At 39.1% G+C, this 22,170-nt stretch overlaps 1 protein-coding gene across 2 annotated transcripts; it reads left to right on the forward strand.

Annotated features, from left to right (window-relative positions):
- Positions 1–1,423: 1,423 nt before the first annotated feature.
- metap1 (methionyl aminopeptidase 1) lies at positions 1,424–21,295 on the forward strand. Of its 2 annotated transcripts, XM_051648095.1 has the most exons (12): positions 1,424–1,563; positions 7,808–7,859; positions 8,358–8,467; positions 10,570–10,630; positions 11,987–12,010; positions 15,433–15,524; positions 16,325–16,408; positions 17,015–17,153; positions 17,423–17,554; positions 17,697–17,840; positions 19,269–19,334; positions 20,018–21,295. In XM_051648095.1, exons 1-12 carry the CDS (start codon positions 1,450–1,452, stop codon positions 20,182–20,184), a joined length of 1,185 nt encoding a protein of 394 aa, XP_051504055.1. In that variant the 5' UTR covers positions 1,424–1,449; the 3' UTR covers positions 20,185–21,295. The 2 variants fall into 2 exon arrangements, with proteins under 2 accessions (XP_051504055.1, XP_051504056.1); XM_051648096.1 differs by lacking the exon at positions 11,987–12,010.
- Positions 21,296–22,170: the final 875 nt, after the last annotated feature.

The following is a 22,170-nucleotide window of genomic DNA, read 5'->3' on the forward strand; positions in this document are numbered from 1 at the left end:
CCACGACATTCTAATTTATTGAGATGCACCTGTATATATTATATACACAGTACTGTGCAAACTTTTAGGCACTTATGAAAAATGTTGCATAGTGAGGATGTCTTCAAAAATAATTCCATAAATAGTTTTCATTTATCACTTAATGTCATACAAAGTCCAGTAAACCTAAAAAAAAGAAGCTAAATCAATATTCGGTGTGACCAACTTTGCCTTTAAAACAGCCTCAATTCTCCTAGGTACTCCTGGACACAGTTTTTCTTGGTTGTTGGCAGATAGGATGTTCCAAGCATCTTGGAGAATTCGCCACAGTTCTTCTATCTATTTAGGTTGTCTCAATTGCTTATGTCTCTTTATGTAATCTCAGACTGACACAATGTTCAGTGGGGGTCTTTGTGGGGGCCATGCCATCTGTTGCAGGGCTCCCTGTTCTTCTATTCTAATCTTTTCTATTTGCAAAAGAAATGTTTGGGAGTCTAAAATGTATTTTTCCTATTGACACACTAAAGCTGAAGATATAAATAATCATCTTAAGACAAATGCTTATGTGAAACATCGTATGTGCCTAAGACTTTTGCACAGTACTGTACATATATTGTTATTGGTGGCTACAACAAGTTGTAATAAATAAATACCCATTTTTGCAGTGATTGATGAGGTAGTGGTGGAGTGAGCCCCTCTGATCTCAGATCACTTCAGCAGCTCTCTCTCTCACTCTCTCTCTCTCTCTGTTTCAATTTAAAGTACTTTAATAGCATGATTGTGTTTACATACAATATTACCAAAGCATTAATACACAAAACAGATAATGACAAGACAAATAATAATAATAATAATAAAAACAGTAACAAACAACAATAAAAATATAATTAAAATAAGGTGCCAGGTAATGAATAAAATAAAAACTATAATAACAATATACACTATACAATATAAAATAAAATAAGCATTTAACAAGACATTATGCACATAAAAAAAAACATACTGTGAACAAAGTACATTAAGGCAGTAATTGGTTTCTGAGGGTGTGCACTTCAAAAATGAATTCTGCTGCAAATGATGCATGATTGTCCTCCCCCAATAACACCTGCATTTAATCTTTTTAAAGTTTCTGCTGAACTGGAAAACTGTGGCATGAGGGTAGAGAGTTTTATCGAAGTATTTCTCTCTCACCTCTGTAAATTTGTGAAGGAGAAAGTGTGTCTGTCTCGACCTCACCAGTGTCACAGTGAGCACAGACTCGTTCTTCCTTTGGAAACTATGTTTGTCTGTGACTGCCTTTTTCTATGGCCAGATTGTGATCACTGAGCCTGTATTTGGTGAGGACCCCCCCCCCCCCCCCCCCTCTCTCTCTCTCTCTCTCTCTCTCTCTCTCTCTCTCTCTCTCTCTCTCTCTCTCTCTCTCTCTCTCTCTCACTCACTCACTCACACACCGTCGATAGGAACAGAAGCATGGCGGCGGTGGAGACGAGGGAGTGTGAGACGAAAGGCTGCTGCAGCGAAGCCAAGCTCCAGTGTCCCACCTGCATCAAACTCGGCATTCAAGGCTCATACTTCTGCTCTCAGGTGAAGCTTAGACATTTGTGTTGTAGGAACCAAGCGAAGTTATGAGGTTTTGTAGCGCCTGTCACGCTGCCGGCCTACCAGACTGCGCTCCAGCATTAGCCAGTTAGCTGTCAGACATCACGAAGAGGCACTTTAAACCACACGTTGAGCTTTGACGGTTCTATTAAAGGGTGCTTGAGGATTTTAAGGGTGACAGATTTGTCTCAGGCGTTTCATGTTAAACACGGCAAGAAAATGTTGATTTGCAGGTTATTTATCATGCGTCAGGCTTGTTCAGCGTGCTTTAAATGACTTGAGCTCAGCGTGGCCGCTTGCTGCTCTGTTCAGTTGTCAAATCAAAAGATCAGCCCTTGACTTGTGATTTCTAGCCTTTCTAAAGGTATTAAAAGATAAGGGGCCATGAAATTAAGAGTTCGTCCCTATCTTGACCTCATCATTGGCTGTGCTTCATGGTGTTTTACTCTGTAAGTGTGCAGTCTATAGATGACTTTTTAGACTTCTGCTCTATTCTCATGTGATCTGCTGGACACTCCTAGGCTATGTATCAAAACCTAGTGTGCCGCCTACCTAGATAGCGTCTTTGGGTGTGTTTTTCTAATTTACACGCCCATGGTGCCCTAAAATGCTGTGTATGTAGGCGGCTCACTATGTTTTGATACACAGCCTGGACTCCAGCACCTGTTGCAAGGAAGATTTGCTCTCCTGCTTTGAGTTGTGAGGTTTTGAAAGGTGACATGACGATGACATTTCCAATTTCTGATTCAAACTTTTGCTTTTAATAGATACAACATTGTTGCTAGTTACATTTGAGCAATTAATAATTAGGAAATGTTATAAAACGGATAGTTCCGTTCCTGGATGCTGATTGGTCAACAGCCGTGCTTTATTCATGATTATACCACAGGTCTGTTGAATGCTTGATTCTGATTGGTTGACGGAAGTTCTAAGGCGTGCAATTATTTTTCAAGTAAAGGCACGGCTATGAAGTATTTCCAGGTCTTGACCGCATAACAGTTCCATATCACTTCGCCAAATTATTTCAGTTATTTCAAAGAGCCCTACAGGCTACCACAACAAAATAACCATATAAACAAAGTCATTGGTTAAAGTAAATCGGTTAAGATCGTCAAACAATGTCTAAAATATCCTACATATATTTCAATTTCGGTTAAAAAGAGCCCTCGCGCTCCTCGTCTCCCCCACGCTTACACACGCTCACACACATGCACACACTGAGACTCGAGTCGCAACCGACAAATAGAGCCGCACCCCCGCGACTTGATCAATACAACAATTTATATTATCCGAAATAACTTTTTATGTTTCAATATATTTTGCCCTAATCAGCCTCACATAGCTGTAGTGGAAAACACTGCGCTACCCCCCGCCCCCCGTTTCGCTTACACACACACACACACACACACACACACACACACACACAGAGACACAGAGAGAGAGAGAGAGAAAGAGAAAGAAAAGCAGCACAAGCCTCCGTTGCTGGTTCTAACGTGATGTTTTGGAATTAGCAACGAAGGCTTGAGCTGTATTAAAGCTAGATACACTTGGTCAATACAACAGTTTCTATATTATCTGAGATATCTGTGGGAAAAATCCTCGAGGACACACATTATACGTGTAACGCACACACTTAAGGCCCAAACGTACTCGTGAGAGAAAAACAGAGTCATCATGTCACCGCATCTCAGTAGGGATGAAAAAAAGTTGTTAAGGTTTATAATGGGAATATGCCGATTTTGAAGCAATGTTACTTCTGACGAGAGCTGCAACAAAAACGGTAATCCCAGAAGCAATCTCTCTCATTTTGAGTTTCTCTCTTTCGATCCCTCAAATGCAATCTCTCTCACACACATGCACAAATGCACTATTCGAGCAAGTGCTCGAATAAAGCAGCACAACATTTACATTTATTCATTTGGCAGACGCTTTTATCCAAAGCGACTTACAAAAGAGGAAAACATAAGCGAATCGTCTTAAGGAGACAGTGGTATGAAAAGTGCCATATTACAAAGTTTCACTAGCATCAGAATAGAATTCAAAACAGAATAAAGTGCAACAGGAATTTATTTATTTATTTTTTTTTTAAATGACTGGTTAAGTGCTCATGGAAAAGATGTGTTTTTTGAAGCCAGAGAGCGAGTCAGCTTCACGGATGGAGTTGGGAAGGTCGTTCCACCAACGTGGTATGATGAAGCTGAAAGTCCGGGAAAGTGTTTTGGTGCCTCTTTATGTTGGTACAACAAGGCGACGTTCCTTAGCCGACCGCAGGCTTCTAGTGGGCGCGTAGCTCTGCATAAATGATTTTAGGTATGCTGGAGCAGACCCAGTGACTATTCTGTATGCCAGCATCAGAGCCTTGAATTTGTGCATCAATCGGCAGCCAGTGGAGAGAGACAAGGAGTGGTGTAACGTGCTCTCTTTGGTTCATTAAAGACCAGACGTGCTGCTGCATTCTGGATCATTTGCATGGGTCTAATTGCACATGCAGGGAGGCCTGTAATGAGAGCGTTACAGTAGTCCAGCCTAGTTATGACAAGTGACTGGACAAGCAGTTGTGTGGCATGTTCAGAGAGGAAGGGTCTTATCTTCCTGATATTGTAGAGTGTAAATCTACATGATCTTGCGGTCTGAGATGTGGTCTGTGAAATTTAGTCTGTTGTCGATGGTTACCCCTAGATTTCTGACAGTTTTGGAAGGCGTTACTGTAGTTGCACCCAGCTGCAAGGTGATGTTGTGTTCAACAGCAGGGTTGGTTGGAAAGACAAGGAGTTCAGTCTTGGCTGGGTTGAGTTGCAGGTGGTGCTCCTTCATCCAGGCCAAGATGTCTGCCAGGCAGGCAGAAATTTGAGCAGTCACTGTGGTGTCGTTGGGCTGGAAAGACAAGTAGAGTTGCGTGTCATCAGCGTAGCAGTGATAAGAAAAACCATGTGCCTGAATGATGGGTCCCAGTGATGTTGTGTGTATAGAGAAGAGCAGTGGCCCAAGCACTGATGATCCCTGAGGTACCCCAGTAAGTAGCAGATGTGGCTTGGATACCTCACCACTCCAGGCTACCTTGAAGGACCTACCTGAGAGATAGGAGTTAAACCAGTCAAGCACAGTTCCTGTGATGCTCAGCAAGGAGAGGGTAGAGAGTAAGATCTGATGGTTGACTGTGTCAAAGGCTGTAGAAAGGTCCAGCAGAATCAGGACGGATGATCTGGATTCAGCATTCGCCCATCTCAGCGACTCAGTGATAGACAGCAGGGCAGTCTCGGTGGAGTGTCCACTTTTGAAACCTGACTGATTGTCATCCAGCAGCTTGTTCTGTGAGAGACAGGCAGAGATTTGATTGAAAACTGCCCTTTCAAGTGTTTTTGCCATGAATTCGATGAGAGAGACTGGTCTGTTGTGTTCTATTTGTGTGGGGTTAAGTACGGGTTTCTTCAGCATCGGGGTTACTCGAGCCTGCTTAAATGTAGTGAGAAGTGCCTGTAAGTAGAGATGTGTTAATTATGTGTGTGAGTGCAGGTAGGATGGACAGAGAGATGGCCTGGAGAAGGTGAGAAGGAATGGGTCAAGGGAACAGGTGGTGGGGTGGTTGGAGAGGAGGAGTTTAGAGACCTCAGTGTCAGTCAGAGGAGAGAACATAGAGACAGAGGAGTTGCATACAGGAGACCGGTGTTTGACAGGGTGTGGTGCTGAGAATGTTTTTCTGATGGATGTAACCTTATTAGTAAAAAATGTGGCAAAGACATCTGCTGTCAGTGATGTGTCAGGTGGTGGAGGGGGAGGGCAGAGAAGTGTGTTGAATGTTCTAAACAAGTTGCGAGTGGGATGTGCTTGAAGGCATGCATTATTCGTGAAGTAGACATGTTAGTATATAGATGGAAAATAAGAAAAGTGATACAATAACAAGATACTTAAGTGCTATGGTGAGTGGCACCTTGTCGGTGTCCTTGCTCGGTGGACTCGCACAGGTAGACTCGCTGGTCTTTACCCAAGTAGGTCTTCACACGAAGAGGGCTTTACCCGAGGGCTACCACTTCCGCACAAGCCTCCGTTGCTAGTTCTAACATGACGTTTTCGAATTAGCAACGAAGGCTCCAACTGTATTAAAGCAAGATGCTGAATATGTGGCGGAAGAAAGTAGTTCCATTCACGAGCGTTTTAGGGATGAAAACCAGAAAATGTTTTGAGAGAAAACCCTGAATGATGTCTTATGGTGTGGTAACTGTGGTATAAGCGGAATAATTGACTCCGGCCCGTTGAATTGTTGAAAAATAATGCACACCCGAGGTGCAGTGGTCACTCTGCTGCGTGTCGTGACCGCATTACCACCTCGGGTGTGCGTTATTTTTCAACAATTCAATGGTCCGTCATCAATTATTCCTTACTAAAGCACAGCTCTGACCTCTTCATGAAACTTCTATTTGTATCACTCCACAGCACCCATAGCTTCTTTTTGCCTAGCAAAGTTCTGTTTACTCTTTACTGTCAGGGACTATTTCTTCAAACGGAAGGAGGGTATTTAATGATTTTAATTAAAAAAATAACATTTGAATGAACATTTGTGTCCTTAATATTTTTATTATGTGGTAACTGTTTTATAAAAGCAATAATGCACTCAAGGCTGTGCCATTTTGTGAATATTGACAGGGCTGAAGGCCGTTGTTAGGCATGGCGCCTGCAAGCCCTTCAGCCCTATCAGTATTCACAAACTGGCACAGCCTTGAGTGCCTTATTGCTTTTATAAAACAGTTACCACATAATAATATGACAAATATAGCATGGCCTCTTGAACCTTATTGCTTGATTATACTACGGAATGAGAAGTGCTGTTAAAGGGTATTTTCTAGTTAAAGGGATAGTTCACCCAAAAATGAAAATTTGCTGATAATTTACCTTCAGAGTTTCTTTCTTCATCAAAACAGAATTTAAGATTTTTAGGATTTCATTTCAGGCCTCCTCCTCTAAACAAAGTGAATGTACTTTTGACGGTCCAAAATGCGTATTTAGGGTGCATCAAAATAATCCACACGACTCCAAGCATAAGTTGTTCTGAATGAAAACTATTGATTATTTTGAGAAACAAAACAATACTTCTATACTTTTTAACTATAAATGTTCACTTCTGTACATCTCTGTGACGTGCGCTTATGTGAGGGATGACGTAAGCTCGTTGGTAAGGTCACGCGTGGAGGAGGCAGAGGAGGCGGAGGCAGGAAGCGCGTCATTGTTTACAATAGAAACTTGCACAGACCGTAGATCAAGCGTTCATAAACCAAAATAGTCCAAAACAATTTCAAAACAATATAAAATAAAATAAAAAAATAATTTCCAAATAATAATAAAAAAAACCAATGTAAACAATGACGCGCTTCCTGACTTACCAACGAGCTTACGTCAATCTCAAGACATCAGCCAGGAAGTTAAAGCTCGGTCACAAATGGGTCTTCCAAATGGACAATGACCCCAAGCATACCTCCAGAGTTGTGGCAAAATGGCTTAAGAACAACAAAGTCAAGGTATTGGAGTGGCCATCACAAAGCCCTGACCTCAATCCGATAGAAAATTTGTGGGAAGAACTGAAAAAGCGTGTGCGAGCAAGGAGGTCTACAAACCTGACTCAGTTACACCAGTTCTGTCCAGCAACTTATTGTGAGAAGCTTGTGGAAGGCTACCCAACACGTTTGACCCAAGTTAAACAATTTAAAGGCAATGCTACCAAATACTAACAAAGTGTATGTAAACTTCTGACCCACTGGGAATGTGATGAAAGAAATAAAAGCTGAAATAAGTAATTCTCTCTACTATTATTTTGACATTTCACATTCTTAAAATAAAGTAGTGATCCTAACTGACCTAAGACAGGGAATGTTTTCTACTATTAAATGTCAGGACTTGTGAAAAACTGAGTTTAAATGTATTTGGCTAAGGTGTATGTAAACTTCTGACTTCAGCTGTATGCATGTATCTGCATTATGTTGGCCATCTGCCACTCTGCTCTCTAGATATCGGACATTAAAAACACATGTTGATCAATAGTGTTTTCCTCAGCCTTTCTTTGTGAATTGATTTGTATGCCTACATTCCATGTAAAAGTGAAGATGAACATTATGCATATAAATAATTGTGCCAGAGTACACAAGTTTGCACCACATTGTTTAGATTTTTGACATGGTACTTGCTGTGTTCTATCAGTTTCTTTAAGAAGTGACTGTCTGAGTACCCTGCATGTTTTCAGGAATGTTTCAAAGGCAGCTGGGCCACTCACAAACTGCTCCACAAAAAAGCAAGTAAGTGTGTTGTCCGCTCTTCTTGAGTATGTTTACATGGGTAGTTATAATTGAGCTACAGCGGGTTTTTGCAAAGTTGAGCTACAGTCTTCATCTATCCAAGTGTACATGACACAATACGTAACCAAATATTTGAAGAATAGGATGACAAAAGTGCTGGGCTAAATACATATTGCACATCACTTGTCTTTCAGAGCATGCACACTATGCCGAGGAAAATTGTGGTCAGATTAACACGTATGCATTCTGGATTTAGCCGAGCTGCAGTCACATTATCTTGGTCTGTTAGTCCGACTTTGCAAAAATCAGACTGGTTTGATTTCAGTCTGTTTTAATGATTAAAAAGACAAATTTTTGTTGTAGTCTGTGCTAAAAATCGAACTTTTAAAGTGCATGCAAATGTTCTTATTGTTGAGTGATGTTCTTTGTATTTGCATTTAACGTGTGCTATAAAAATCATGTATTGCCTTCATCAGTGTCTGGCTGTTGTTTTTTCAGAGGAGGACAAGACAAAAGATGAGGGAAAGAACTGTGTAGAGAAAGAAATCAACACAGACCCATGGCCTGGGTACAGATACACTGGTAAACTGCGACCCCACTATCCACTGGTAAGGAGAGAGCACACGTTCATGTGGCGAAATTACTACAGATCAGTTGGTTTAAAGTCAGTGTGAAATTAGGATTGACTGCATGTACTTGCTTAATGCATATTTTTGTTTTATTGTACATAACATGAATTGTCTGTGCACTTTATTCTGAAGAAAAGAATGTTTGTTGTTGTAATATTGAATTAAAGGGATAGTTCACCCCAAAATTAAAATTCTCTCATCATTTACTTGCACATCTGGGATGGCATGAGGGTATGACTTACTTCTGTTTAACACAAACAAAGATTTTTAGAAGACTATCTCAGCTCTATAGGTCCTTTCAATGCAAGTGAATGGTGGCCAGAAATTTGAAGGTCCAAAAAGCACAATAAGACAGCATAAAAGTAATCCATACGTCTCCAGTGGTTAAATCCATATCTTCAGAAGCTATATGATGGCTGTAGGTGTGAAACAGATCAATATGATGGCTGTGGATGTGGAAATGGATCAGTATTTAAGTCCTTTTTTTACTACAAATATCCACTTTCACTTTCTTCTTTTGTTTTTGGCGATTCACATTCTTTTTGTGTATCGCCACATACTGGGCGGGGAGGAGAATTTATAGTAAAAAAGGACTTAAATATTGATCTGTTTCTCACCCAGACCTATCATTTTGCTTCTGAAGATATAGATTTAACCACTGGAGTTCTATGGATTATGGAAACATTTTTTGCTGCCTTTATGTGCTTTTTTAACCTTAAGTTCTGGCCACCATTCACTTGAATTGTATGGACATACAAAGCTGTGATACTCCTCAAAATCTTTGTTTTTGTTCAGCAGAAGGGAAAAAAAGTCATGCACATCTGAGATGGCATGAGGGTGAGTAAATGATGAGACTATTTTAATTTTTGGGTGAACTATCCCTTTTAAATGTAAAAACTTGCATGTCTCTGAAACTACTTTTCAATTTGGTTAATGTCACCAAGCCCTCTTTGTCAACACCTCCCTTCCAACCACCTATCATAATAGTCCTCCACTCACTAGGGATGCACCGATCCATATAGTCCATGTGACTCATTTTATTCATATGTGCAATGTATTCAAAGCCACTTGAAGAAATGTGATTAGCTCTGTGAATCACAAAAGGCTGCGTTTATTAAGTAAATATATGGTATGCTTGCGCAGCGCCAGCGTGTTAGTAAATGGCGCTGCTCTGCGCAGCCTGGTGATGCACTTGCGGTTATTTTCAGTGTTTACAGCAGTGCGCAATATTGGAACGCTATATGTCAGATGTAGATGGTCAATAGTTTGGTTCACTTACAATATGCATTTACAATGGCACCAGAGGTGCATTTTACCGCAATTTGAATAAGAAGCGAATGAAACTAATGTGAACTAGCCTACATACAGACACTTTCAGTTCAGAATGAAAAATTAAAAGCCTGAGGGTTTTTAAGTTAAAGGTGCACTACTGAAATACAGTATATTACTGTTGTATTTACAATTCTAAAAGTCTATAATAATAATTGATTATTATCATTATTATTTGTTTACAAATTATAACAATATTTAAGATGAATAGGTTCCATAAAATCCAGTAATCCAAATTATGCAAAGATAACTGGCTTCTTTTCTACTGAAGACTTAGACTGGAATTACTGTTAATTTTGCTGACTTGTTAACAAAGTTTTTCTTAATAGGCTATACATTTATATCGAAATAATGTGCAGTTAGAGGTTTGTGTTTCTTTACATAGAAAAGAGTACCTCCAATTAATTCCACACAATGAGGTAAAGATATTCTAAACTGATTATGCAAAAAACAACACTAGAATCGGATTAGTATCGGTCGATACTGAGATTTCAGTTATTGCAATCGGATCGGAACAGAAAAAGTGGTATCGTTGCATCCCTATCACTTGCATTCAGGTCTGGCTCCATTCTGGTATGGATTGGCCACTTTTCATGATCCAGTCAGTTCCCGGTGGATAAAATAAAGTCCCGTCCTACATTTTTATTTCTTGGTGAATGTCCTGTTTCAGGAAGTAAAATAGGTTGTAAATGCCATTTCATGTTGACTTTAATACTTTTAATGGATTTCAAGAGTTCTTTATTTGTTTTCAGACACCCATGCGTCTTGTTCCTAGCAACATTCAGAGGCCAGACTATGCAGATCATCCTTTGGGTAAGATTGCAAAAGCTGGATTGCAAAATGGACCTCATTCTGTGATCACCACAGTAAATTATGCACCCAAATGAATAACCCATGCCCTCAATCTGGGTCATTGCACCATTCTAACAGACCGCTCTGTAATGTTTGAACCTTTGACCCTTGCAACAGAGCACTGGCATAAGTGCTTCTAAGCTAATGGCCTCCATCTCATCATTTGAAGTGCCATTCGATTTATCAATGGAATGTTTCCAGAAACACTGCACATCTGCTAAACAACAAATTAACCACAATTTAATGTACAAGAATATCTTATCTTTGCATCTCATTGATACCCATGTGATATCATGATTTGAAGTTTCATACAAATTTAACTATTTATTAAAAAATCTTAAGTTTACTTATTAGGGTGTGTGAACATTTGGCTTCTCTAAATTTATATTGTTGTGATGGGTAAGCATCAGGATTTAATGGTGTTATACAGTGTTACATACCCTTATAATGCATTTAAGTTCCAGCTCGTATAAATAGAATACTGTGATTACGTTAATTAGCAATAATCAGACTGTTGATGTACATGTAAATGTAGCCACTGAAATACAAAACGTGTTTGAGAACCAGTTGTGATAACATCACATACACAGCCTCAATACCATGGACCCATATTTAGCCCTATATGGGCTTGTTTTCTTACAGTATAGAGTATAGAAGCATCTCTTGTGAAACACTGCGGGTAAATGCTTTTCTTTTCCTCATTAACTAATGCTTCAGAGTCTTCCTGTAAGTAACCATTATGGCCGTGATTAGTTGGCATTAGACTCCTATAGTTATAGGCTCTCGGTCCTCTGTCATTAGCTCATCCTCAAGACCCTGGCCCTCAGCTTTCAAAAGTAGTGTAAAAGTCTTAATGTCTTCAAAAGCATCAAATGTTTGGTCAGGTGTGTGTGGTTGTGTGTGTGTGTGTGTGTGTTTGTGTTTATAGGCTTAAAGGTATAGTTCACCAAAAACATGACATTTCTGTCCAAACCTGTATGACATACTGTACTTTCTTGTATGGAACATGAAAGAAGATGAGACAGAATGGAAAAAGATGCAATTAAAAGCGAATGGTTAAGGAGGCTGTTATTCTGCCGAACATAATCTTTTGTGTTTCATGGAAGAAAGCCATATGAAAAAGAATGTGAACTTTTTCTGTTTGAGCCTACTGAGGGTATGTGTGTATAATGTATGTTTAATAGCACGTCTTTGTGAGAGTGTGTGTGTGATGGTCCAGAAGTCACTTTATTTATGTTACCATTTCCCCCAGTGTGTGTGTGTTTGGGGTTGTGCTGCTGCAATGTGTGTCTGAAGCTCTTCTCTCGCTCTCTGCAGCTGCAGAGGTTGGGTTGTTGGCAGGTACGAAGTCCCGCCGCTCCCCATATATGTCCGGGTGGTGCTGTCCACTTGTTTTAACAGTATTACAATGGAGCCATTAGCTCCACAGTGGGCGTGTGGGTGTATTTAGTGAGAGTGTTACAGTGTAATAGCATGGCTCTGTTTGTTTCTGCATGGCTGATATAGTTACTCAGCTGGAACTAGGGGTGAGCGGTATGACCAAAATGTATATCACGGTATGAGTAATTTGAAATCACAGTAATGTTATATTTTTGCTGGAAATTAAATGAAGTTAGATTTTAAAAACATGTATATTTTTGTATAATCAAGTCAGTGAATTTAATATTTTACAGATGACAGGTAGGCTACGTTTACCTCTTATCTTTTTTCTTTTAACTTGATGGATGCACGTCAAAAGATTAAAATGATTTATAATACATAAAAAAAAGTCTGGCATCAGTGTAAAAACAGCTTTATTTTAAGCTTAAAGCTGTAAATCTAATGTTATAAAATGGATAGTTCTTATTGAATGAGCCACATTTAAAGTCATTATGAAATATAGAATGTACGCACATCTGTGACAACGTATCAGTTGAATAGTAAATAAATGCGGCAAGTTGCGATGTTGCTCGGCAACCAAAATGTTTTTCTTCATCTTGAGTTGTTTGGGATACATCTTGCTCTGTATTTTCACATTACTCCATTTTTCTTTGTTGCTCTCATGTGTAAAAAGCATAAAGCAGTGGCACCTCCTAATAGCCATCCAAATATATACTGTATAAACTAGAGGTAGACCGATATATCTGTTTTACCGATTAATTAATGTTCCGATAGTTGCTTTTTGGATAGTTGCCAATAGTTGGTTTTTCTCCCTGTTTCTCTAAAGTTAGAACGGCTTGATTTTTATTACAACAGCAGCCTCACTGATGTGTGTGTGTGTGTGTGTGTGTGTATATATATATAATATACATACACACACACACACATATATATATGTGTGTGTGTGTATATTAATTCATTAATTAATTTTCTTTATCACACATTATACATTTGCACATATACAGTGAAATTCTTCTTTTTCACATATCCCAGCTAGGCTGGGGTCAGAGTGCATACATACACACACACACACATATATATGTATATGTACAGGTGCATCTCAATAAATTAGAATGTCGTGGAAAAGTTCATTTATTTCAGTAATTCAACTCAAATTGTGAAACTCGTGTATTAAATAAATTCAGTGCACACAGACTGAAGTAGTTTAAGTCTTTGGTTCTTTTAATTGTGATGATTTTGGCTCACATTTAACAAAAACCTACCAATTCACTATCTCAAAAAATTAGAATACATCATAAGACCAATAAAAAAACATTTTTAGTGAATTGTTGGCCTTTTGGAAAGTATGTTCATTTACTGTATATGTACTCAATACTTGGTAGGGGCTCCTTTTGCTTTAATTACTGCCTCAATTCGGCGTGGCATGGAGGTGATCAGTTTGGTTTCTTTGACAGTGGCCTTCAGCTCATCTGCATTTTTTGGTCTCTCGTTTCTCATTTTCCTCTTGACAATACCCCATAGATTCTCTATGGGGTTCAGGTCTGGTGAGTTTGCTGGCCAGTCAAGCACACCAACACCATGGTCATTTAACCAACTTTTGGTGCTTTTGGCAGTGTGGGCAGGTGCCAAATCCTGCTGGAAAATGAAATCAGCATCTTTAAAAAGCTGGTCAGCAGAAGGAAGCATGAAGTGCTCAAATTTCTTGGTAAATGGGTGCAGTGACTTTGGTTTTCAAAAAACACAATGGACCAACACCAGCAGATGACATTGCACCCCAAATCATCACAGACTATGGAAACTTAACAGTGGACTTCAAGCAGCTTGGGCTATGAGCTTCTCCACCCTTCCTCCAGACTCTAGGACCTTGGTTTCCAAATTAAATACAAAACTTGCTCTCATCTGAAAAGAGGACTTTGGACCACTGGGCAACAGTCCAGTTCTTCTTCTCCTTAGCCCAGGTAAGACGCCTCTGACATTGTCTGTGGTTCAGGAGTGGCTTAACAAGAGGAATACGACAACTGTAGCCAAATTCCTTGACACGTCTGTGTGTGGTGGCTCTTGATGCCTTGACCCCAGCCTCAGTCCATTCCTTGTGAAGTTCACCCAAATTCTTGAATCGATTTTGCTTGACAATCCTCATAAGGCTGCGGTTGGTTGTGCATCTTTTTCTTCCACACTTTTTCCTTCCACTCAACTTTCTGTTAACATGCTTGGATACAGCACTCTGTGAACAGCCAGCTTCTTTGGCAATGAATGTTTGTGGCTTACCCTCCTTGTGAAGGGTGTCAATGATTGTCTTCTGGACAACTGTCAGATCAGCAGTCTTCCCCATGATTGTGTAGCCTAGTGAACCAAACTGAGAGACCATTTTGAAGGCTCAGGAAACCTTTGCAGTTGTTTTGAGTTGATTAGCTGATTGGCATGTCACCATATTCTAATTTTTTGAGATAGTGAATTGGTGGGTTTTTGTTAAATGTGAGCCAAAATCATCACAATTAAAAGAACCAAAGACTTAAACTACTTCAGTCTGTGTGCATTGAATTTATTTAATACACGAGTTTCACAATTTGAGTTGAATTACTGAAATAAATGAACTTTTCCACGACATTCTAATTTATTGAGATGCACCTGTATGTATATGTATATATATATATGTATATGTAAATATATATGTATATATGATATACATATATATTCCATGTGTGTGTGTGTGTGTGTGTGTGTGTGTGTGTGTGTATATATATATAGGCTACAAAAAGCTTAATTTGGTAAATACAGTAAGTCACATCATTTAAAAATCACATAATAATTAGTCCCTGGTGAATTTTGGGCTTGTTTATAGTTAGAAGTCCCCGATTATGCACCACATCTTTATTTTTTCATAGTAAGGAGGAGGAGGAAAAGAAAAAAGAGAGAACATTTTTTTTCTTACATTCTATCGAATTGAAAAAACTATTGGCCGATTAATCGGTTATTGGCCTTTTCCAGCACCTTAGTTATCATATCGGCAATATCCAGTATCGGTCGACCTCTAGTTTAAACAGTATAAGGAAATCTCTATCAGTTAACAGATTTTTACTGTCGCACTGTATATACCGTCATACCGCCCAGCCCTGGCTGGAACTGTCCGTGATTATGCCATTACCAAACTGTCATGTCATAGACCTACTGGATCAGTGACTGTGTGTGTGTATGTATGTCACTTAAGAAGTGATTGTGCCATCTTCATCAGCTGACTGGAGACCATGCTGTTGAGAATTTGTTGTGGTGAAGGTCCGTAGGCAAAGTTAGTATATATATCTGAGTGAGAGTGAGATGCTTTTGTGACAAGATGGGTGTCTGTATATTTAACTGTACATTTACCAATTTATCACTGGTTACAGGGATGTCAGAGTCGGAACAGACCATGAAAGGGACATCTCAGATTAAGATCCTCAATGCTGAAGAAATTGAGGGCATGAGGGTTGTCTGCGAGGTAAACCACCATCATACATTTCAAAATGATAACTTTGTTCAAAGAATAATAACTGTCTGTGCTGTGCAGTGTAACAGTGTTAAGTGTGTCTTTTGACAAATGGGTGTTTTGTTTTAGTTTTGAGAGTCAGGGACGAAGTACAAAAAGAACCTAGTAATACACAGCAAGAAACCATATAATTGATGAACTAGATATAGAAAGTCTTTATCGCGGTATGAGTAATATTATATTATGGTATCGGTATAGATCACAATATAGTTATTTTTGCTTCGAAATGCAACTTTTTTTTAAGGAACCATTTGGTAGTTCCTATTTTTGCATAATCCAGTTAATTATTTTACAAATAAAATGTACTTCATCTCATATTATCTTGTCCTTTTATTTGGTACTCTGTGGGTGCAAATCAATGAATGATCATTCTAGCATCAGTGTGGAAACAGTTGCTTCATATTATAACACGAAGATAATTGATTTCACTTATTTGGGATCATCCCCACGCTGCATTTCTTCCATCTGTCCACATTTTGGCATTGCTCTCACATATAATAACATAAAGCAGTCCTATCAACTAATAGTCATACTGATAAAGCAACCACGGTATAAAAAGTATAGCAGAATCTCATGACATGTTTCTACTGTGGCGTGGTACGTCGTCATATGGTCCAGACATAAATACAGTAATTGTCAATCAAAGTTAGATGGTCCTAGATCAGCATTCCTGTTCAGTCAGTCTATCATGAGCAGAAGCACTGAAGAGTTTTGTATTGTTGAATATAACAATGGCTGTTTGCTTCCTTCAGCTGGCTAGAGAAGTACTTGACATTGCTGCCATGATGGTGAAACCTGGAGTGACAACAGAGGAGATCGACCATGCAGTGCATTTGGTAAAACTTCACAATCTTTTTTTTTCTTTTTTATCTTAAAATATAAAAAAGTATTCTGACTAACGCAGAAAGGTTAAAGGTGGATTGTGTAATTTCTGTAGCCCTAGCGACAAAATGACGGTTTTTAATGACTGTTCAGGTGTCCCAAACACTCCCCCATCTGCCATTGGTCTGACAAGCAGATACCCCTTACCCAAACTCATGCCATTGGTTGAGCAAATGTTGCTGTGTCGGGCTGGTCAGGATGCTCAAACAATCAGAGCAATGTTTTATTGCACCACAGCTACAGTGTTTACACTTTTCAGGAAAATCAACCTACTAATGTATTACTCGTAGTTGTCTCTGTACTGCATATTAAATTGGGATAGAAGAAACTATTTCAGCATCACACTTCACCTTTAAATAATGGCTTTGTAAGGGGATATGTGAAATTGCAGATGGAAAATTGCCTCACTAAATTGCTCTGAACCAAATGGTTTGTGCATTATAAAATTTTTTTAAATTTTGCTAGCAATTTTAAACCATATGGGTGAAATCATGTGTTGTAATCAAATGGCTAATTTTCTAGTATTGCCTAATGTGTTATACTCATGTTTACTGGTTAAGGCGTGTACAGCTAGGACTTGCTACCCATCACCTCTGAACTACTACAACTTCCCCAAGTCCTGCTGCACCTCCGTAAATGAAGTCATCTGTCACGGAATACCTGACCGACGTCCTCTCCAGGAAGGGGACATACTTAACAGTGCGTATCGGCATATACACGCGTACATAATAGTCCTTGCAGAACTTCTTTCTGCAATCCAAATTGCTTTATTAAAGAGGCATACACATATGTTTAAAAGAGCATATTGTTAAATTAGGCAAGTCATTTAATACATTAAAATGCATGGGGTGGGGGATTCTGTGAAAATATGCAGTCACAGATTAAGCAGTCGCAAGCATTCAGACTAAAATAAATGCACTTATTGTTACATGCTTGCTTGGTGAATCATATATTATTTTTTCCTGCAGTTGACATTACAGTTTACCACAATGGTTACCATGGAGATCTGAATGAAACCTTTTTTGTGGGTGAAGTGGATGAGGGAGCCAAGAAATTGGTTCAGACCACTTATGAATGTCTTATGCAAGCCATCGACTCTGGTGAGAAACAATTCAACAGGATTGTTAAATTGTTTAAAACAGAAAAACACCCTTTTTTATGAATTTTACATTTTGAGCTTTAGAATGATCTTTAGAGGGCAGAATTGTGATCTGAGAAGGTGTGTTGCTTTCTTCTGTCTAGTGAAGCCTGGTATCAGGTATCGTGAGCTTGGGAACATCATCCAGAAACATGCACAGGCTAATGGATTCTCTGTGGTACGGAGTTACTGTGGCCATGGCATACACAAACTGTTCCACACTGCACCCAACGTACCGCACTATGCTAGTGAGTATTTATACACAGTCTGAACGATGCAATCAGCTGTAGAGATTGCAAACTCTCATAATACTATGCCCTAACTTGGTATGATGCAACCAATTTGTCTGCAAACTGAGGACGAAACTGCAGCGTGACATGACTCATTCACAACAATTGATGTTTAATGAACAGTTATAAAAACTCAGATTTACATGGAAGAGAAAGCTTTAATCACTTGTTGCTTTATCACATTGCACCTGGTTAGGATTTACACTTTACAGCAGGGCTAGTCAACTGGCAGCCCGCAGGCCAAATCCGGCCCGCCAATCACTTTTGTCTGGCCCTCCGAGCGGTGATTTTAACAACACTCAGCGTTGCGTGCAACAGCACCAGCGGTCGTCAGAAGTGATCCGTGGTCCAGTTCCGGACCGGAGCGCGTGTTTAAGCTTGTCTGGGCATAGTTCAGTTACACTTCTCACCAAAACATGAACCAGCAACCTTTAGGTGAGCATATGTTATCATGTTTTATTCAATCAAATGTATTTATGCAAATGGCTTAGCTGCAGGGTGCAGTCAAAAAAATACTTAAAAAAAAAAAAACTTTAAAAAAAAATTAGTTACAGCAGTTGTTAAGAAGTGGTGTCGGCTCATATACACAACCTTTTTCAATAAAAGATAAATCGACAATGAAAACTGAACCTTCAAAGAAAATGCAAAAAAGAGTTTGCTTTGATTTTCCATGTTTCCAGTGTTAAATGGGCATTTCATCTGTTTAAGGTCTATTGCTCGTAAAAAGTGAGAACATGTAGCGACACTGAACCAGCGTCAGCATTCTCAATCGTGAACATCAAATCAGTTTGATCTCCGTTTGCAAAACAGACATTTTCTCTTTTATCAGTTTTAACTGTATTTTATGTAAAGACTTTAGAAGATCTAAATGTTCTTAAGTTTTCATCATTTGTAAATAATAGCCCTGCACTGTTAAAAAGATAATTGTTTTTATTTTTAAAGGAATGTTCAGGGTGTGAGGTAATGTTTGTTCTTCAGACAGATCTTTAGAAGGAATTTATGGCCAGACCTTAAAGAAATGTAACCGAATACTCCTGACTATTTTAAAGTAAATAAATTCATATTAACAGTGTTTAGTTGTTATTGTTAACTTGTTAGTTATAATAAAAATGTCAACTAAGATAAATACAGAAAAAAATTGGCCCCCATCAAGTTTTCATCTGGGTAATCTGGCTCCTGCAGGAAAGTAGTTGGAGAGCCCTGATGGTAAGGAGCAGTTCATTCTTCACACTCACTGAAAAAAAACAGTGAGACGTGGCCTTACAGTCAAAGACGTCCATCTAGCACTTGTTTACACAGAAAAACAATTAAAGATTGGACGCTAAAGCATGTAATGCCCTCAGGGTGAAACTGATTTTTTTTTTTTTTATATATCTATTTGTACAGAGAATAAAGCAGTAGGGGTGATGAAGCCTGGCCATGTGTTCACTATTGAGCCAATGATCTGCGAAGGTAAGAGATTTCTTCTTCAATTATTAAAATAATTTTAGGGTTCAATACAAGTTAAGCTCAATCGACAGTATTTGTGGCATAATGTTGATTACCACAAAAAATAACTTCGACTTCGACTAAGCAAAAATCTGGGTTACAGTGAGGCACTTACAATGAAAGTGAATGGGGCCAATCTGTAATTGTTAAAATACTCAATGTTTGAAAAGTATAGCCACAAGATGTAAACAATATACGTGTTAACATGATTTTAGTTTGACCTTTTTTGTATAAAGTTATATCCAATTTTACAACTTGGTTGCCATGATGATATTATGCTGTAATCCCGGTAAAACATTGATTTATTTGAATAACTCTACAGCTCAAATAATACATGAGTTTTAACAGAAGAATTAATATGTTATTTTATAAAATTATAAGATTCACATTTCTGCCTTTTAAACCCTCCAGAAATTGGCCCCATCATTTCCATTTTAAGTGCCTCACTGTAACCTCAATTTTTGCTTTTTTAAAGACAAGGAGGGACAAGTATTGTGGTAATCAACATTATGCCACAAATGCTGTTGATTTTGAAATCACCCAGAATATTCCTTTTTAACAGAAAGTTTGATTAATCTTGCTAAATGACTAAATATTAGTATCAAAATTCTAAAAGAAGGAAGTTTAAAAGACTGTGCTCTATGCAGGTGGCTGGCAGGATGAAACGTGGCCGGATGGTTGGACAGCAGTCACTCGTGATGGCAAACGCTCAGCCCAGTTTGAGCACACGCTCCTTGTGACGGAGACTGGCTGTGAAATCCTCACACGTCGCTTTGAGGATAATGGCCGTGCTCACTTCTTGTCCCTAATGTAGGATAGTGAGGTTGTATCAGCCCTATTCTGCAGTGGAGGATACAACAGCTCCGCCCCATATCACCGATCAGCCAATCACAGTTTGGTTCTCTGTTGGGCAGGAGAGATTGGCCAAGTGGCCGTTTCAGTGGATTTGGGCAGGAGGTGGAGATTTGGTAACTTCTAAATGTGTCACTGGACTGTCACATTAATCAGCTTGGATCTGAGAAAATGAAAAAGCACTGGCCTTAAACATGGTTACAGTGCCACCACACTCTGTCTACATGGGAGGCTGAGCTATCTGAGTGGTTTTGTATGTGCACTTGTGTGTTTGAGAGAGTGTGTCAGCTGTGCTGTCTCAGTTTGCTTCAGTGCATTTTTATGCCTGGCTCGTTGTAGTTTACTTTTTTTTTTTTTTTTGTAAGCCATTGTTGTGGGTTCCAGATGCAATGAGTATTGGGATGTGTGTTATAGAATACAGTGAAGGCTCCCCAAATTATATCAAAACATGATTGATATATGAAAATTCTTCTGAGTTAAGAGTGCTTAATATTATTGAACATTGCAAAAATGTTTTTCATGAAGTTCTACCAGCATTCATAAGGTCCACTTAAAGGTGTAGGTTTAGCTGTAATCATTAACTCACCCTCATGGACTTTCTCTGTTCCATGGAACAAAAAAGGAGTTGTAAAGCAGAATTGTTAGCCTTACCATTCACTTTCATTGTATGGAAAAGATGTTGTTAAAGTGAAAGGTGACTGAGACTAACATACTGCCTAAAATCTCCTTTTGTGTTCCATGAAAGAAAGAGCCATATGGTTTGGAGCAACATGAGGGTGAGAAATAACAGAATTTTCTTTTTTGGGTGAACTGTCCCTATAAATCAGTATTGTTTGACTAAACACGTGTCTGTGAAATTAGGCAATGGTATACTGTTGTTATTTTCTGTTTTGTAAAGGGGAGGGGATGGTCTTTCTGATCCATCCAGTGCAGTCCTCCTTGGTCAATGAAAGTGCAGAAGTGTAAAAAGCAGTTGCAGTGTCATTGATGCTCTCTGTCGTTTGATGCATCTCATGAAATCAATTTCAGTGTTTCAGTATTCAAGCTGAATAAAAGTATATTTTCTCCTTTTATTCTGACTCATGTTTTTTAAACATGTACCGTGTATTTCAACAAATACCAGAACTTTTGCATCATCCTGAATCTTTGAGAAAATAGACTGGATGACTACATTATCTTTCTTATTACATGGCTACTTACCAAATAACTATATAAATGGAATTTATTTTATTACACGAGAAGAGTTTGCAGAGCACTACGAGAGATATGAAACTAACATAATGTAGTAGATTGGTTCGAAGGAAAAACAGTCGTCAACTATATTTTGATATACTACACCGATGAGCCAAATCATTATGACATAATATGCTGTTAGTCTTCCACGTGCCGCCAAAACAGTGCCGACCCACTGTGGCATGGACTCTACAAGACCCCTGAAGGTGTCCTGTGGTATCTGGCATCAAGACATTAGCAGCTGATCCTTCAAGTCTTGTAAGTTGTGAGTCGGAGCCACCATGGATCAGACTTGTTGGTCCAGCACAACCCACAGATGCTCAATTAGATTGAGATCTGGGGAATTTGGAGGCCAGGGCAACACCTTGAGCTCTTCATCATGTTCCTCAAACCATTCCCGAACTATGTTTGCAGTGTGGCAGGGCACATTATCCTGCTGAAAGAGGCCATCCCATCAGGGAATACCATTGCTATGAAAGGGTGTACCTGGTCTACAATGATGTTTAGGTAGGTGGCACATGTCAAATTGATGTCTATGTGAGTGGCTGGACCCAGGGTTTCCCAGCAGAACATTGCCCAGAGCCTCACACTCTCTCCTCCAGCTTGTCGTCTTCCCACAGTGCATCCTGGTGCCATTACTTCCCCAGGTAAACGGCTCACACGTACACGGCTGTCCACGTGATGTAAAAGAAAACGGGACTCACCAGACCAGGCG

Source organism: Myxocyprinus asiaticus, chromosome 21 (genome assembly GCF_019703515.2).
Source record: "Myxocyprinus asiaticus isolate MX2 ecotype Aquarium Trade chromosome 21, UBuf_Myxa_2, whole genome shotgun sequence".
In the NCBI taxonomy this organism is placed as follows: domain Eukaryota; kingdom Metazoa; phylum Chordata; class Actinopteri; order Cypriniformes; family Catostomidae; genus Myxocyprinus; species Myxocyprinus asiaticus.